Source organism: Trachypithecus francoisi, unplaced genomic scaffold (genome assembly GCF_009764315.1).
Source record: "Trachypithecus francoisi isolate TF-2019V2 unplaced genomic scaffold, Tfra_2.0 Lachesis_group3, whole genome shotgun sequence".
Taxonomy (NCBI): domain Eukaryota; kingdom Metazoa; phylum Chordata; class Mammalia; order Primates; family Cercopithecidae; genus Trachypithecus; species Trachypithecus francoisi.
This window is the reverse complement of record NW_022681468.1, coordinates 131,217,537-131,237,443: the sequence shown is the minus strand read 5'-3', so window position 1 is coordinate 131,237,443 and position 19,907 is coordinate 131,217,537. Positions and strand designations below refer to the sequence as shown.

General features: G+C 35.9%; 1 protein-coding gene across 2 annotated transcripts in view; it reads right to left on the bottom strand.

Annotated features, from left to right (window-relative positions):
* ADAM10 (ADAM metallopeptidase domain 10) overlaps positions 1 to 19,907 on the bottom strand; it is a 158,318-nt gene that overhangs the window by 30,559 nt on the left and 107,852 nt on the right. For both annotated transcript variants that reach the window (XM_033189966.1, XM_033189967.1), the window contains exons 7-10: positions 19,548 to 19,640; positions 15,982 to 16,165; positions 8,386 to 8,549; positions 2,314 to 2,497 (exon numbers count right to left, since the gene is read on the bottom strand). In XM_033189966.1, coding sequence (XP_033045857.1) covers positions 2,314 to 2,497; positions 8,386 to 8,549; positions 15,982 to 16,165; positions 19,548 to 19,640 — 625 coding nt within the window. The remainder of the gene's footprint in view (positions 1 to 2,313; positions 2,498 to 8,385; positions 8,550 to 15,981; positions 16,166 to 19,547; positions 19,641 to 19,907) is intronic.

Genomic DNA, 19,907 nt, shown 5'->3' with positions numbered 1-19,907 from the left:
GATTTATAAATGGCCAATAAGCACATGAAAAGATGTTCAGCATCATTAGCCACCGGAGACATGCAAATTAAAACCATGAGATATCACAACACGCCCATCAGAACAGCTAAAATAAAAAACTGTGAAAACATCAAATGGTTGTGAAGATGGAGAGAAACTGGAACATTTGTGCAGTGCTGGTGAGAACATAAAATAGTATGGCCACCCCGGAAAAGAGTTTGGCAGTTTTGTACAAAGCAAAACAAGCAATTGCTACATGGTCCAATAACTGGATTTGGGAGCATTTATCTCAAAGTAAAAACTTATGTTTATACAAAAAACCTATACATGAATGTTTACAGCTGCTTTATTCATAATAGCCAAACACTGGAAACAGCCCAGATGTCTTTCAAATGGATGGTTAAACAAACTGCAGTACATACATAACATGGAATACTACTCAGAAATAAAACAGAACAAACTATTGATAAAGCAACAATTTAGATGAATCCCCAGGGAATTATGCTGAGTGAAAAAAGGCAATTCCAAAAGGTTGTATACTATCTGATTTTATTTATATAACTTTTTTTTGAGGTGACACAATTTTACATATGGAGAACAGGGTAGTAGGCGGAGGAAGGAACAACAGAAGGGAGGTAAGCATGGTTATACAACAATGAGGATCTTTATAATGACAGAACTGTTCTGACTCTTGACTGTGATGGTGGATACATAAATCTACGCATGTAATAAAATTGTATAGAACTAAATATACACAAAGAAAAATGAGAACAAAAAAACTAGGGAAATTGGAATAAGATCTATGGATTTTCTCAATATCAACATCCTGGTCATGATATTGTACTACAGTCTTGCAAGGCATTACCACTGGAGGGAAATGAGTGACTGAGTGAAGGGTACAGAGAATATATTACTTCTTATGAACTGTATGTGAATCTATAATTGTCTCAATAAAATTGCAATTAAAAACAAAATCCCATGTTTATCTGGAAATCTTCCTCAATTCTCCTTTGCTGTCACATGTTTAACCCCTCTTTAAGTGCTCTTAATGTACAAAGATGAATAGGCCTCAGTGTTTCCCCTAAAGAAACCTATGTGAAATAGGACAAGGAAACACACACACAAAAAAACCCCTAATACAAAGTAAATATTTAGAGTATGTTCAATGCCACAAGAAAGACATAACAGATGAATGGAAGAACAAAATCTGGTCTATACATACAATGGAGTATTATTCAGCCATAAAAAGGAATGGAACTCTGATATATGCTACAATACAGATAAACCTTGAAAATATTATGTTAAGTGAAATAAGCCAGGCACAAAAGAACAAATATTGTATGTCCTCACTTACATACCCAAAATAGGCTAATTCATAAAGACAGAAGTGGATTAGAGATTACCAGGGGCTGAGGGGAAGAGAGAGCATTACTGCTTAATGGTTATAGAATTTCTGTTTGGGATGATGAAAAAGTTTGTAAATGAATAGTGAATGTAATTGATTACATTCACATTCATCACTGTACATATAATTAATGTCACAGAACTGTACATTTAAAATCAGTTTAAAATGGCAAATTTTATGTTACATATATTTTGCTAAAATAAGAAATAATTTCATAGTAACTTTATTCACATTACCCCAAATCCAAGGTATTCATTATAGGAGAGTAAATGTACAAACTAGGACATATTCATACAATGTAATACTACTCAGCAATAAAAAGGAGTAAAATACTAATGACGAATCTCAGAGCTGTACGCTGAGTTAAACAGCCTTCCACAAAAGGGTACAAACTGTGTAATTCCACTTATATGAAGACAAAGCCAATGTATAGTGAAATAAATCAGATAGTGGTTGCCTCTGAGGGTGTGTTGGGACAGAGCTTGATTGGGAAGGGTGATAAAAGAAAGTTCTGGGGTGACAGAAATGTCCTGTATCTTGATAGGTTGTTTACACAGGTAAATGCATCTGTCAAAATTCATCAAATGATGAACTTAAAATTTGTGCATTTCACTTACGTAGAAAACAGAAAAAGAACCATAAACAATATTGAACTCTAGTTAATGATTTGTAGACTAAAATGTTTTTAGGTGTGAAGGATACTGACTGCTGCAACTTACTTTAAATTGCAATAAATCATGAATTGAGAGATGGCAAGATTAAGAAATAACGAGATAAAGGAAATACAGCAAAGAGCTAGCAATAGTAAAATGCAGGTGGTGGGTATGTCAGTAATCACTGTAGGATTAATTCAAGTTGTCTGAATGTTTGAAAATGTTCCTAACAAAATGTTAGGAAAACATACATACCAACAAAACAGTTGTTTCTCTTCTTCTCAAGAACCTGGCTTATATTTCTAATACTACAGAGTGAGAATTTATTGTTGTTAAGTTTGTCCCCAGATGTTGCTCTTGCATACATGATGTAATTGCCATTTTCTTTTTGCCCCAAATTCTTAGATTCTCCTGGTGTGCACTCTGTTCCAGAATCATGCTGTCAAAAAGAATATAAAGTTACATAAACAGGAAGTAAAATAAGGTTTTCAGGTCAACTGATTAAATGTAATGTTCTCATCAGGAAAACAATGGAAGCTTGTGGACTCTCCTTTAAAAAGAATCTTACAATTGTTTTACACCTTGAGTAGGAAAAGAATTTGCTCTTTTAGGGGTCACTGTCTTAGAAAAGAAGGAAAATCAGTGGAGGTCTAGTCACAACAATTTATAACTTTGTAAGCAGGGACTAGAATTGAGGACAGACAGTCATAAAAGTCTATTAAAAATAAGCACACTTACTTTTAAAAGCAGTAACAGTAAAATAAACTACTTTAAAACTACTAAATAGTCTCTAACATATATGTTAAATTACATGTTATGACTAGTTCAGAGAAGATAGAGGTGGGGAAAGACAAAAGAATCAAGAGACTGGCATGGGGCTAAATACACACAGAACAGGAATCTAAGACAGCTAACTTAATAGCCAGTACATAAGAAAGATAAGTAAAAATGCTGACTAGGAACAGAATCACAATGACATTTTAAAATGAAAAATGGTAAAAGCCTAGAGATAAAACCAAAATACTGCTTTGCCGAATAAACAGGAAACAGAGTTCTGTGTACATGTAACATACAAATGCACATAAGTGGTGTTTGGTTTTGATAAATTTTATTGAAGTGTCAGATACATAGAGAAAAATAGGCAGGGTGCGGTGGCTCACGTCTGTAATCCCAGCACTTTGGGAGGCCGAGGCGGGCGGATCACGAGGTCAGGAGATTGAGACCATCCTGGCTAACACAGTGAAACTCCATCTCTACTAAAAATACAAAAAATTAGTCAGGCGAGATGGCGGGCGCCTGCAGTCTCAGCTACTTGGGAGGCTGAGGCAGGAGAATGGCGTGAACCCAGGAGGTGGAGCTTGCAGTAAACCGAGAATGCGCCACTGCACTCCAGCCTGGGCAACAGAGCGAGACTCTGTCTCAAAAAAAAAAGAAAAGAAAAGAAAAATACCAAAGCATAGCTCCCTGAATTTTCTGAAAGTAATGCTTATGAGATCCAGCAACAGAACACTACTACCAGATCCCAGCAGCCCCTGCCATCCTGGGTGATATGCACTAAAACAAAAAACCCTCACAATGCCCCTCAAACAATTAGAACACATCAGAAGGAGCAAAAAACACTGGACACTGGAGTAATAGTGCTATTTAATTAAAATCTTGTTTTAAATACCTAACAACTCCACTCTCAAGATAGAAAAAGACTACCCAAGGGCGTTCTGCTTTTTCCTAGAGCCCAACTAAGTTACTTTCATTTTCTATTCCCTCTTCTGAGGCAACTGTTCAAATTAAAAAACGTGCCCTGTACTATCACCTTTATTCTTCCTGATACCTCTTGCCCTTCTCCTGAATCTAGATTCAGCATTTAACAACTCTATACTATTCACCAAAATTATCTTGCTTTATGTTTTCATCCTAAAAACATAATGCAGTTTCTGAAAAAGGGACAGCACTAGAATTATTCTCAGCATTAGAGTTTTAGGAAGGAAAGAAAAAAATCCCAACTCTGTATAACTCTTGAGGTCATCACAGAATATCTTGCCACTTTTCAATTCCGTAAATATTAATGAATGTCCAGTGCTATAAAAGGAGGCACTAAAATATAAAAATATAAAGATGAGAAAAGTATTATCCCTAGCCTTCAAGGCACTTACATTCTATTTTTAAAGGATAGCAAATCTTGACATATCCGCTTAGTCTGACTTGCTGCCGCATAAATCAATTAAAGACATTGCTAGTCAAACATTATTTTACTAGGCCAGGGGTTATTGTAATAGGTCATCATTAACAGGAATAAAAGGGAAAACAGATTGTAAGCAAGCATGCCAGCTATTTGCCATCCTCAGATAACGAATAAAACAAGCACATGAATAAGCAAAACATAAAATAGAACATGAAGGCCATCTTGACTGGACCCGCACAAGTATTGAGAGTTCAAATCAAGAGAAAGGTTTCACAAAGAAACTATAATCTGTTTGACAAGAAAACAGAAACATTTTTCTAACTATAAGAAAGAAAATTAAGAAAACAAAAAATGCATTAAAAAACCTCAATCATAACCTACCATGCACGATAACTATTAAAATTTTGATCTATTTCCTACTTGATTTATATCTAGTTATATCATATTTTAATATAATGTTTGGACTATACCATGTGTACAGTTATAACTTTTTTTTTTTTTTGAGACAGAGTCTCACTCTGTCCCCCAGGCTGGAGTGCAGTGGCCTGATCCTGGCTCACCGCAACCTTGGCCTTCTGGACTCAAATCATCCTCCCCCACCTTAGCTTCTCAAGTAGCTGGGACTACAGGTGAAGGCCACCACACCCAGCTAATTGTTTTTTTTATGTATTTTCGGTAGAGACTGGGTTTCGCCATGTTGCCCAGGCTGGTCACAAACTCCTGGGCTCAAGCAATCTGCCCGCCTTGGACTCCCAAAGTACTAGGATTACAGGTGTGAGTCACCACAGCCACCCTCCAGGTGTACAGTTATACACACCTTTCTTTCAGCTTAACACTATAAAATGAGCACTGCAAAACTTGATATTTAAATGACTGCAGAACATTCTGTGGTATTTTCATACTGTAGGGCCATTTAGGCTGCTTAAAACTTTTTGGTATTATAAATAAAACTACAATGGTTATATTTTCTTAATTTTTATTAAGGGCCACATTCATTTACATCATATAACAACATAGATCAAGATTTCAACAGGCAGACATGGGAAGGAACTGACTTCCTAGCGGAGGAAAGTTTTAAAGGTCTGTGAATTACTTAATTTGACAGATGAGGGGAGGTAACACTAGAAATATTCTTAAACCCCAAATCATCAAACACCCTAAACATTAAGATAAGGAAATTGTATCAGCAATATTAGAAAGTAGTAGAAGTTTGTAAGCAGAAGTGGTATTATTAGCACTGTATTTACACGAAGGTGAATCTGGTGAGAGTAGGTACGTATTAGAATTTTCACCCTGAGAGACAGGAACTTTGTCTCATTTGTGATTAAAACTTTCCACAACAAAGTTTATAAAGTAGTTTATAATAGGTGCACAATAAATATTTCAGATAGGATAAATAAATATAAGAAATAATGTGAACCGCTCAGAAAAAGTAACACTGACATTAGTACAAATGCATAAGAGAGAAAGAGATTTCAGATAAAGATGTTAAGGGAGACGCGTTCAGGTGTTTATGATTCTGGCTGATCTTACTATTAAGTTACTCAACAAATATTTATTAAGCATTGTGTAATTTGGATGTCTGTCCCCCCAAATTTGATCCCAATGTTGGTGGGGCCTAACAACAGAGGCCTGGGTCATGGGGGCAGATCCCTCATGAATAGATTAATGCTCTTCCCGAAGGGTTGGAGGTGGGTGCGTGAGTACATTCTCACTCTCTTAGTTCCTGCAAGAGCTGGCTGTTAAAAGCCTAGTACCTCGGCCGGGCGCGGTGGCTCACGCCTGTAATCCCAGCACTTTGGGAGGCCGAGGCGGGCGGATCACAAGGTCAGGAGATCGAGACCACGATGAAACCCCGTCTCTACTAAAAATACAAAAAATTAGCCGGGCGTGGTGGCCGGCGCCTGTAGTCCCAGCTACTAGGAAGGATGAGGCAGGAGAATGGCGTGAACCCAGGAGGCGGAGCTTGCAGTGAGCCGAGATTGCGCCATTGCACTCCAGCCTGGTGGACAGAGTGAGACTCCGTCTCAAAAAAAAAAAAAAAGCCTAGTACCTCCTCTCTCCCCGACCCCACGCTCCCACCGCCCCCACTCTCGCCATGTGATCTCTGCACATGCCAGCACCTGTTTACCTCCATCATAAGTGGAAGCAGCCTGAGGCCCTTACCACAAGCTGAGCAGATGCCAGCACCATGCTTTTTGTACAGCCTACAGAATCACGAGCCAAATAAACCTCTTTTCTTTATAAATTACCTACCCTCAGATATTCCCTTATAACAACACAAAACAGATGGAAGACAACCATCTACTATGGATACAGATGGCAGAATTAACAACATGTGCAAAAGAATGGGGTATAATTGAGTGTGGTAGGCAAAGAATGTGAACCAATTTCTCCATTAGACAATAATATAACATTAATTTAATAAAAACATCTCACTGGCAGGTAGGAAAGAGACTAGACAAGAAGTGAAAAAGAGAAAGGTCTAGATTCCCTACTACAAGTGCAGTTCACAGATGAGCACTAGCAGCAGCAGCATTATCTGGGAGTATGTTAGAAATACAGAAACTCAGGCCCCATCAAAGACCTACCAAAAAAGAATCTGTGTTTTAAGATTCTCAGGTGATGTATATGCACATTAAAATGAGTGACCTGGGACTATAGGCCAGACAAGTAGCTGGAAGGGTACTAAAATTCCCCTGGTAAGGCCTGGAACCAAGATGACTTGCTCTTGAAAATGCAAATCAACTATGAACAATAATTCTCTGCTCATCTCTAAAATTCCAAGCACTCTTTTAAGAATAGATCACAAAAGCAGTCAAGAGTTACAGAGATTAAGCACATTTTAAATACCTTATACAAGAACATTAATAATAATCTATCAATTTCTGATTGGGACGTAGAAGAAGAAAGACTTGCAACTTAGTGAGATGGCACCTATTTTACAAACATGGGAAAAATTAGAGAAGTGCATTTGGGGATTTTAAGCTACAAGTAGATGACTTATTTTTAAAAATCATAAAAACTTGCACTTTTCCAAGTGATAAGGTGAAAGTAAAATGAATTTCCATACAGTTTTCAAGTGTACATTTCCAAAATGTTATCTTTAATAAGCTCTACCAAAATCACAAAGAGAGAATATCATTATTTAATATTTCTGTGTTGTACTGATCTTTAAGGTCACTTAAAAGATTAATATAATGGACTGGGTATTAGATAGTATCAAAGATTGTTGTTAATTTTGTTAGGTATAATAACCACATTGTGGTTTTATTAGAAAATGTCTATTTTTTCAGGAATATGTACTGAAATATGTAAGGATAAACAGAGTTCCTTTAAATAGCAAAGAAAAAGAAAGAAATACGGATAGAAGTTATGGCAAAATCTTCACGTTTATTGGCTCTGAATTAGGGGTTGACAAAGTAGCCGGGTTGACAAAGTAGCCAGCAGCCTGTTTTTATATGGCTTAACTAAGAATGGCTTTTCCATATTTAACAAATTGTAAAAGCAACAAAGACTGTACAACAGAAACCAAACGCTGCCCCGGAAGCCTAAAATGGTTACTAGCAGGCCCTTTACAGAAAATGTTTGCTGATCCTTGTTCTAAATTATGGGCATATAAGGCTTTGTTGCACTATTTGTTCTACTTTTGTGTATATTAGAATTTTCTCATAATAAAAGATTTTAAAATATCAATCTCATTCCACAGTAGATAAAAGACTTTAAAATATCTCATTCCCTAAAAATGCTTTAACAGAAACAAAACAAAAAAAGAATTTCTCACATTTTGCTGAACATTCAAAATGTACTTTTAAACAATGAATAATGATTCTCATTCAAAAGATATTTGAGTACATTAGGTACTAGGCATTGTTCTAGGGCCAGGAGATACAGATATTATTTTGTCTGAATAAGCCAGATGAAATTCCTTGACTTCACAGAATTCTGGCATTGTTTTGCTTACTTTTCTCATTTTAATCACAAACATTCTATCTTCCTCCCTTTCAGTATGGTCAAATACATTACCATGCTCTGACATAAAAACTAAACACTTGTAAGTACATTTGTTTCACTGTAAATTTAAAATCACTCAACGCAAAAATCAGACTAGTAAGTATTTTTTAAGCTAATAATTAGACAATACTTACTGGGGATCCAAAGTTGTGTCCAACTTCATGAGCAAAAGTAATGTGAGAGACTTTGGGAGGTACATGAGACCCATAGTTCTGAACAGTAATAATTCCAGTGTTTAAGGACTTCTTCTTACCATCTGAATAGAGTTTACTTTTTTCACATATTCCTCCAGAGCTTCCTAATCCAGAACAAAAAAAAGGCTAAGTTAGCATCTATTTCCCCTTATCCCCTAAAAAAGTAATATATGCTATATTAAATGAAAACATTTTATATTTTAATCTAAAATAGAACTGGTACTCAAACATATCACATACGCAAAAGTTTCTTTGGTCTAAGACTAAGAAGTCACTTCAAATAAAAGTTTTAATGACACTCATAAAGAAACTCCCAGGACTGAGTACACAACCTTCACAAAATGTTCTTCATAATCAAAATGTCCCCCAAATTTTGTTCCCATTAATTTAGGAAAACAAATATTTACATTTCCTTTCAATTTGAATATATCCATATTTACACTGAGTCAAAGTGTACATCCTCTCATCTTTTAAAAAGAAATCTTATGATTTAAGTTAAATGAAAGTTGAACAAAATATCCTCAAGAAGATTCTGAGAAAGTCACTTCTACAAAAAGCAGTGACGCACATGAGTACATGTCCTGAGATACAACATACAATGTATTTGTAAAAAAAGAAAATAATTATGTTGAGAAAGTTAAAAAAAAAAAAAAAAAGGAGGGGGTGGAGGAAAGAAGGAAAAAGAGAATACGGGTGGGAAGGAAGGAAGAGATAGAAAGCAAATGCGGCAAAAGGTTAATGATTGATTAATCTATCAAGAATTCACCATTGCTGAGCACAGTGGCTCATGCCTGTAATCCCAGCACTTCGGGAGGTCGAGGCAGATGGATCACTTGAGGTCAGGACTTTGAGACCAGCCTGGCCAACATGGTGAAACCCCATCTCTACTAAAAATACAAAAATTAGCTGGGTGTGGTGTTGCACACCTGTAATCCCAGCTACTCAGGCAGGAGAACTGCCTGAACCCGGGAGGTGGAAGTTGCAGTGAGCTGAGATTGTGCCACAGCACTCCAGCCTGGGTGACACAGTGAGACTCTGTCTTAAAAAAAAAAAAAAAAAAAAGAAAGAAAAGAAAAGAAGAAGAATTTCACCATACTATTCTTGCAACCTTTCCACAGGCTTGAAATTTTCAAAATAAATTTAAAAACTGAATTATGACTGTTCCAATATGTCTTTAGGGCACTATAAAAATTTAAAAGAAAAGCCATATTTCCACTTAAATATTTTTACCATTTTTTCATCTGTTCATTAACAGCGACTTTAGAATTTAATAGCAAAACGACAGTGCTTTCACAGCTAAAATCAATTATGAGAAACTGGAAAAATAATAATAGGAAAATCAGAAAATGTCTGGTCAATTCATGCCTTTATATAGACATTACACTGGTAAGATCATATTTTCTTTTAATTAACTTTATTATTAAGATTTTCAGTGAGAAGTTATTTAGTTTATATTTATACTTAAAAGTTTTCCCTATTTGATTTTTAAACGAAATACAACCAAATGGATAAGGGTATTACGATAACTGCTCAAATTAGCTTTCTATACACAAGTTACAACAAAGCTACTAAACCATTAAAAAAAAAAAAGTCTAATATTGTTTCTCCTCCCCTTCCCATTCTGCCCGCTTCAAAAACAAGTCTAATATTTAGAATCACTAATAAAGCATGTAATAGAAGGCAATTCAAAACAGGTCTACAAGAATGGTATTATACTACAACTGTTGCCTTGCTCCCCTTAAATATAAGAAAACTATATGGCAACAAAACACAAATTTGAATTACTATTTAATTCAGAAAGCTGAAATGAAAACTATATTTCAAAGAAAAGTAAACTAAAAGACTGAGTCACATGCAAATTTAACCCAGCAAGGGGTTGAGAACCTTTATGATATTCAAAATTTACTACCTTTTCTACATTGACAACTGAGTAGAGAGAAAATACTAAATAATTTGTCAGTATTTACTGTATTTGCCTAAGCTAGTTCTACTTTTGAAGCTGAGTCCTGAGGAGCACATCATTATTTCTGGAAACCAGAAAATATATAAATAAGTATTCTGTATATAATAATTATTGTACACACAGCATAGTTTTAAACAAATAGTAAATTAATATCCTGCCTTAGTGAAGATTTGTCATGTGCATATTGGTCCAATGCAGTACTGTCAAACTTGAATTAAGCATAGAAGACTCCACACTTCAAATCTTTATCAGTTAAAAAAAAAAAAAGATAAATAGGCATATTTTAAAATCTCTGATAATACACATTTTTCTGCACTTTTAGGGTCTGGTTAATTTAAGAGAAGAGTATACATAAATTAGAATACACTATCCTGAAATATAGTAATTTATATATTGCTTCTTAAAAACTGTTTTTGGTCTTTATGATTATTGCTTACATGAAAGTTTAAAATAGCCAGGCACAGTGGTTTACACCTTTAATCGCAACACTTTGGGAGGCCGCGGCAAGCCGATCATCTGAGATCAGGAGTTGGAGGCCAGCATAGCCAACATGTTGAAACCCCATCTCTACTAAAATTACAAAAATTAGCCAGGCGAAGTGGTACATGCATGTAATCTCAGCTACTCCAGAGGCTGAGGCAGGGGAATCACTTGAACCCGGGAGGCGGAGGTTGCAATGAACAGAGATCATGCCACTGCACTCAAGCCTGGGCAACAGAGCGAGACTCTGTCTCAATCAATCAATCGATCGATCAATGGAAGTTTAATATTTGTTGCAGGCTAATAGCATATGTTGGAGTAACTTGATTATACAGGAAGACATAAAATATATTTGTAACTCTGAAAGTTATGGTTTAATTTTTTAAATACTGCAACTAGTTTTGATATGCCAGAAAACTCAGTAATGAGGTATTACATATACCCACAGCTAAGCCATTAACTCAAACTCAATTGCTACATATTTTAAATTTAAGATTTTATTATACATATACTCATCATTGACAAATATAAGTTGTGAATAACAATGAGAAGGGTGAAATGTTTTAAATTCAGGTCAAAAGTAATTATTGATGAATGAGTCAATGAGCAACAAAGAAGTATAATGACAATTTTCTATCTGCAGGATAGTTTGAGAGCTAAAGTCAGAGTATCGGTCCTAAACTTCAAAAGAGACCAACTCCACCCCACTCCCCCAAAAAGTCTTAGAAAAAAATACAAGAGTAATATGATACCTTGACATATTCCATAAATACAGTTTTGATGTGAGGAGGCCAAAAATTAATAGTAACATGCTGATCATACAATACTAATCTGAGCAGTAATTCTGGACCAGACCATAGTACGACTCCCAGAAGTGTTACTAGGAAATGTGAGAGCACAGTCATTTGGCGTTCAAGTCTGGAGAGCACTACTCACATGTAAAGGGTAGGGATCAAAGATGTTAAATATACAAGGGGTCCAGAAAAGCACAAAATGCCAATAGAAAGTGTTCCATTGCAATATTCTAATGATGTAATTTTCCCAACATTTGAAATTATACTTTTAAACTATGGGTTAAGAATAAGCTGTGGGTTTTCCCGAGAACCCTGTGTTAAGTTCTGTATGCTCTCAAATTTTAATATGTAATATCAAACTAAAACATCGAATCTAAAAAAAACAGAAGAGACTATTTCTACCAAATGAAATGCCTCAAAAAATGTTTTTCACAAATAGAGGAGTACTAAAGGTTTCAGGACTAACTATAGAGATGAATTCCAAAGCCAGCCTCATTCAATGATGAGGCCGAACCGAGACTCTGTTCATTCAGTTAACTGATACGACCTATCGGGAGAAACATGAAGACTCAAAGGAAGAGCAAAGATAGAATTACAATGAAAAAATAAACAACTAGAAGAAAAATGATTTTCCTGAATTTATAGACAGAGAACAGACAAGAATCCTGTCTCCCACCTCTCAATCCATTGCTCTTCCCATTATGCCATGACAATTACTCAAAATTATATCAAAATATTATAGCTTAGTATGATTTTATAACTCTTCTCTCTCAAGAAAGAAGAAAACATATTCCATCAATATATAACCTCTACTAAGAAGCAGAAAACATTTCAGCTGCTTATTTGAAACATCTAAGAAAAGGCTAGGATGTTACTGTGTGTGTGTGTGTGTGTGTGTGTGTGTGTGTGTGTGTGATTTTATTTATACATATATAAAATACCTAGTAATATAATTGCCAAATGAACTGAATCTGGAGTCAAAAGGTCCAGATTCCAGATCCTGTTCTACCTCTAGCTGTGTGATATTAGGTTGGTCACAAAGTTTCTGAACACAAGTTTCCTCATCTGTAGAAAGGAGACTATAATACCTACACCTCATAAAGGTATTGAAATATTCAAGACTAAATATATAACATTCCTTATTTTAAAAAAAAATTAAGTCAAATATGAAACTCAGTTCAGCTAGTAGTAAGGGCAAAGACAAGTGAAGAAGAAAGCTGGCAGTGTTATTTCAAGGCAGATAACCTACACTAGAAAAAGCTGGACCAAAGGGACAAAGATCCCTTTTCTTTCCCACTTTGGCCTCTATTCTTCTATGTCTGCCTAGCCTCTCCCCAGCAGCTCTTAGAAGATGGCTTCCAAGAGCTGAAGTTAGGAGTTTAACATAGAGTAATCGAAGCAGATACCTAATGTCTGATATAAAGAGACATAATAATATAAAAGGAAAAAAGGCAGAGGCGGGGAAAATGGGGATAGAACATTGACAACAGGAGTCTCAGTTTTCTATTTTGGTTGCCAATCACCATATTTTTGCTCATGAAGTACACAGGAAGTATCTTGTTTCACCTTTATGAAGACCCTAATAATGAAAATACAGAGGCGGGCGGATCACGAGGTCAGGAGATCGAGACCATCCTGGCTAACATGGTGAAACCCTGTCTCTACTAAAACTACAAAAAATTAGCCTGGCACGGTGGTGGGCGCCTGTAGTTCCAGCTACTCGGGAGGCTGAGGCAGGAGAATGGTGTGAACCCAGGAGGTGGAGCTTACAGTGAGTGGCGATCACGCCACTGCACTCCAGCCTGGGTGACAGAGCAAGACTCTGTCTCAAAAAAAAAAAAAAGAAAAGAAAAGAAAAGAAAATACAAGTAACATGCCCCACCATTTTCAATCCAAAACTCTGCCCACCTCAGGAAAATGAGCAGCATCACAAATGGTGATCCAAATATCACAAACAGTAAGACATAAACACTGAGTGTCCCAAAAGCCCATAACTACAGTTTAATCATGAGGAAAACATCAGACAGATTCCAAATAGAGGACGATTCTAAAATATACCTGACCAGTACTCCCCAAAACTGTCAGGGGAGGAAGGATGGAGATTTGAGAATACCTAATCTGTTCAATTTTTTGTAAAGCTAAAACTGTTCTAAAAAATAAAGCCTACTTTAAAAAAAAAATAAGTAGTTGAATCTAAAGACATGAGAATATCTGAAGATTTAGGAAGAATTTTACCAAATTCCCACAGAATCATTACATTCTTAAATATAATAGTCTATAACTGAAAATGCAAAATGGCAGGAAGTTTTTAGTTTAAGATCACAAACTCACTTACCCAGGAGGCATTTTGTGAGCAAGCTTTAGAGACAAAAATATTAATGTGGTGCTTCTCAAACTTCAGTGTGCATCAGAATCACTCTGAGAACTTGTTCCAACTAAGACTGCTGGGCTCCACACCTATAGTTTCTGATTCAAGAGACCCAGGTACGGCCTAAGAACTTATATTTCTAACAAGTTCCTAGGTGATGATGATCGTGCTAGTCCACGGATCACACTTTGAGAACCACTTATTTGAGACTTCAGAACTGCCGTATTAATGGATATATACAAACAAAATCATATGAGACCCTGAGTTTTTAATAGTACTTACTAATGAATAGGGAGAAGAAATCACAAATTTTGTGATAAAATCATCCAAACATTGAAGGGGCAAAGAGATTTCAGAGTATAGAAGTTTCACACATGAAAAATCACAGGAAAGAGTGAGCTGGGCCGGGCGCGGTGGCTCAAGCCTGTAATCCCAGCACTTTGGGAGGCCGAGACGGGCGGATCACAAGGTCAGGAGATCGAGACCATCCTGGCTAACACAGTGAAACCCCGTCTCTACTAAAAATACAAAAAAAACTAGCCGGGCGAGGTGGCGGGCGCCTGTAGTCCCAGCTACTCGGGAGGCTGAGGCAGGAGAATGGAGAATGGCGTAAACCCGGGAGGCGGAGCTTGCAGTGAGCTGAGATCCGGCCACTGCACTCCAGTCCGGGCGACAGAGCGAGACTCCGCCTCAAAAAAAAAAAAAAAAAAAAGAGTGAGCTGTACAATCCGCTGACCAATCCAAGTAACAAAAAAGCAAAGATTACCATAAAAGACAAATATCCAAAAGTACTGCACTATTAATATGCAGCCCATGACATAAACTTGTACTTTAAAATGATATCATGAAATTGAGTACACTTTAAAACATAGAAGAAAAACAAAAGAAGCTATGGCAATTGTAAAAATATTAACTTAAAATAATGACTTTTTAAAAAGGAGAAAGAAATATAAAGGAAAATAAAGAACTACTTAAGATCTTAAAATATACAAAACAAATCAAAGAACAAACTAATAAGAATAGGAATACAAAAGCTTCTCTTACTCTGGATAAAGCAGAAGTTTTTGTTTTTGTTTTTAAAAAGATAGAAATGAATTTTCAGAAGGAGAATTTGTTGTATATAGCTCAGAAGTAATATACTATTGATTAAACTCTACTTGGCACAATTTATATTCAAAGAGCCTGGGGTCCTTTCTACTCATCTTTCAATTAATAAATTTGGATTTCTAAACTAGGAAACTGAACTTATACAGTAAATCACTGCTCCTCCACGACACTCCACCCCCACTGTAATGGGAAGGGTATTGTCCCATCCCAACATTATCAATGACAATAGCTTTCATGGCTAAGGCAGAAACTCAGCAGAGTGTGAACCCAGGTGATGATGTCAATGGAGTTGTGGGTACCAGGGACTTCCTGCCTACATCTCTTTCATGCAGTGCTTCCCTTTTATTTGAATAAAGGCTAGAAATAAAATAATAAAGGTAGGCTTTCTTTTCTACCTGCCACTCTTGATGAGGATTTCTCCGCTCTTTATCTCACTACAGAAGAGACAGCAAGACATAATTTTCCTCTTTTGATTCTAAGTACCCTATTTTGGGGAAATATATAACATTTATTAACTTTTGTGGAAAAATTAAATTTCCCTTTGGGTTTCAGAATTACCACTTTTTCTCACAAAATTATTTACTTCATTTGGTCTATTCAAATGTCAGGAATCAGGATATTTCCCTGTATGCATTTCAAAATAAAAAGCTCCTTCATCTATTGTGCCTTTTCCATTATGCTTATAAGTCTTGCCTAACTCAAGTAGCATAAATTAAGATACTGTAAGGCATCACCTTCTCCTATACTTTGAAAATTCAACATTCCCTGAAAACTCCTCTTTGTTTCAAGTAGTAAGTTAAGACGTATTTAATATGATAAACTACCTGAAGGTGCTCCAACCCAAGCCAGACCAAGTACGCCATCATCAAAATCTCGGTCTGTGAAGACATAGGCCAAACAGTAGTCATCATGATTCTGCTCAGAATTCAATTCCAGAAACTTCTCCACACCAATATTTGGGAAACGGAAAGGATTTGTAGGGTCCTTCTCATCAGCAGTTGTATTGATCTAAAATCCAAAACAATAATTTAGTAAGTAATTAATGTTAGCAGAGCTTTAGTGTAAATGTCTGCTCACCTTCTTCTGCATATACCTGGACAATATGCTCCCATGGAAATCAGGCCTGAATTAAGGCTTCTAAGGTTGTTCCCACTGCCCACATCCCTGAGCTGATCACAGAAGGCAAAACAATAACAACAAATAAAAAAGAAAGGCTAAGTAGGGAAATTAAAATTGAAGATGTTAAATTTCTGAGCAAGTATTCACCAGATTCCTGAACACTGAACACTTGGGAAGAAAAAACAAGTTTTGCTTGCAAAAGCTCAGTAAAGGAAGTAAAGTTTCTCAAATTTAATTATCTGAACAAGTATCCTTTAGTCCTAATCTCCTACATATGGTGACACCTACAAGGATATAAAACCCTGTATTTTAGCTAATTACTAGAATATAAAATAGGTATCAAATCCAAGACTGTCAGTTCAGCAGACAAATCATTTTCCTGGTTTTCCTTGCCTAGAGAGTCACATGAGCCAAACCAAACTAACTGCAAATTTATTTTTTTTTCCTGATTGTGGGCAAGAATTTTGCCTTCTAATTTAAACTCACTTCTTTTACTATTTCGAACTGAGTTATTTCAGAATGTTTCTTTTGACACTTAGCTACTATACTCCTACCACAGGTTCCTCCTTCGGAATCTGAATAATCTGTTCTAATACCAGACTTCTATTAAACAAAAGCTTTTATTTATTAGCCCCTGCATCCTTTCAGAGACCTGTCTGTCTCCTATGAAGTCCTAGAACAATTTGGCTTTCTCCAGGTAAGCTAAGGCATTACAATATGAAAGTAAATGTTTTTACTGAAAGGCAAACCTCAGTCTATTTGAAAATGTTGGCAATAAGAGGATCATATAATGGTTGATACAACAAGAATTACAGGTCTCTTTATGACCCGTACTCTCCAGTAAAACCAAGAGGCTCAGAAGCAGAAAGGCAAAAACACCATTGAGGGCAACTGCTTAAGAATAGATTTTAGAACATCTGGTTTATCTATTAACAATTAACCAAAAACAATCAGTTACGGCCATTTAACACCAAAAAAATTCAAAAGCAAGCACACTGTATTTTACAGATACTCCATGCTTGAAGACATGCTGTAGATGGCTTTCTCCCACTAAATATAAAAACGAAATTTCCTAGTAATTCTCTAATACTGGCTATAAATAAAAATTGCATCTAAGGCCAGGCACAGTGGCTCATGCCTGTAATCCCAGCACTTTGGGAGGCCAAGGCGGGCGGATCACCTGAGGTCAAGAGTTCAAGACCAGCCTGGCCAACATGGTGAAACTCTGTATCTACAAAAATACAAAAATTAGCCAGGCATGACGGCGGGTGCCTGTAATCCCAGCTACATGGGAGGCTGAGGTGGGAGAATCGCTTGAAACTGGAAGGCAGAGGCTGCAGTGAGCCAAGACTGCGCCATGGAACTCCAGCTTGGGCGACAGAGTGAGACTCCTTCTCGGAAAAAAAAAAAAAAATTGCATCTAAATTGTAATTACCTATTATTTAAATGGCTTATTAATATTTGCTGACATAATATAACTTTTAAATTAATAGGTTGTGAACAACCTTCAACAGATAAAACTTTACTAAAGTTTTAATAAGAGTTAAGGTCTAAAAACAACCAACTACCACATTATTTACTTATACACATGCATTTCTTCATAATACAAATCATTTTCCTCAAAGGGCATCACTAAAATGTGTTGAGGTGTTCTCTACTTTTCATTATTTGCATTTTATTGCTCTGCCTACTAAAGAGCAACACTTAATACTTCTTATCATTGTTACTTGCTCATTTAAGGATTTATATTGCTCACAGAATACATGAAAGCAATTAATTACGAACAATTCTTATACTGTAAATCAGTAAATCATATTTCACCTTAAGAAAATCCAACACTTAATACTTCTTATCATTGTTACTTGCTCATTTAAGGATTTATATTGCTCACAGAATACATGAAAGCAATTAATTATGAACAATTCTTATACTGTAAATCAGTAAATCATATTTCACCTTAAGAAAATCCAATTTAAGGCCGGGCGCGGTGGCTCAAGCCTGTAATCCCAGCACTTTGGGAGGCCGAGACGGGCGGATCACAAGGTCAGGAGATCGAGACCATCCTGGCTAACATGGTGAAACCCCGTCTCTACTAAAAATACAAAAAAAAAAAAACTAGCCGGGCGAGGTGGCGGGCGCCTGTAGTCCCAGCTACTCGGGAGGCTGAGGCAGGAGAATGGCGTAAACCCGGGAGGCGGAGCTTGCAGTGAGCTGAGATCTGGCCACTGCACTCCAGTCCGGGCGACAGAGCGAGACTCCGCCTCAAAAAAAAAAAAGAAAATCCAATTTAAGATTTAATCATACTACTTCTAAATTTAAGGACTACCTACAGCTATGTGGCTGAATGTATATACTAAAATTTTCTAGTATAGATATTTTATCTAACTATATTTCAAGAAAAATAGGAAAGCATAAATATTAAGGAACCCTGTGGCAAATACTTTTGTGAAAGGATTATTTTTTAAAGTTCGATTGTTTATTTAGTATATAAATACTGTTTCTTAAAAAGCTATACATATATATTTAGAATATTCAGAAATTTCTTGAAAAAATAGCCTAAATTTGTCAGTAATTTATTTATTTACCTATAATTTATAACATTAAAACTAATACTATGTGACCCTATGGCTCTGGATCAGCTTTTCTCAAAATGCCTAAAGTATTTTGGAATCTGTTCATGTTAATATATTTTTTCTAAAAAAAGTTTCATGGTCAAAAATTTAGAAAAATATGGGTTTCTTTCCTGAAAGACTTCTCAAAACTTGATACATGTTACTGTGAGTTGTGAATTTTCAAGGAGATTATAATATTAAGGGTTTTTCCAACTTCCAATTTTATTTAAACACTGTATTTATCCTCTTTCTCCCCTGGAACACCAAATGGAACATACAGTGAAAAATACTGCACAAAGCAAATTTTAGGAAACTGAGGGATAATGTCAGGGGGAAGAAGTCAAGTACTATATCCGTAGTTATTGAAGGGTCAGAGCTTTCTTAATAATATGTTAATCAGACAGACTGAAAACACACTTCACCTCTATTGTAGTCCGGATTAAGACCTTATACATTTAATTCTTAAATCTTAAACCCAAGTATCTGTGTGTGTGTACACGTGTAAATGCCAGGAGTAAAAAACTGCATCAACAGATACAATTTAATTTAAATTATTTAATTCATAAAGATAAAATTAAAAGCAAGCTTTTTTGTGTGTGTGTAAACATGGTCTGGATTGTTGCACTTTTTAAGTGTTTTTAACTATTTAAGTTCCTTACTCTTATGCGTTTCACCATGAAACTGATGTTACGGATCCCAGAGAAGTCTGTGGTCTGGTAAATTGTATCAATCGCTTTAACATGACTGGATATCTATGATTAAAAAAAAGAACATTTTAGAGGCAATGTTGAAATATGAGAAAGATTATAAATTTCCATTTTCAAAATCAATAATTATTCATGTCCCACCACATTCACATTTTAAAATGTCAACATTATATACTGGACAGAAATATGAAAAAGATTAGTGAGTTGCGCTGACAGGGGAGATTCTATTTTCTTTTCCAGACTCCTCTGGCCAACAACAAACATGCCCACTTGTTAATGGTTTTTTTTTTTGGAGACAGAGTCTTGCTCTGT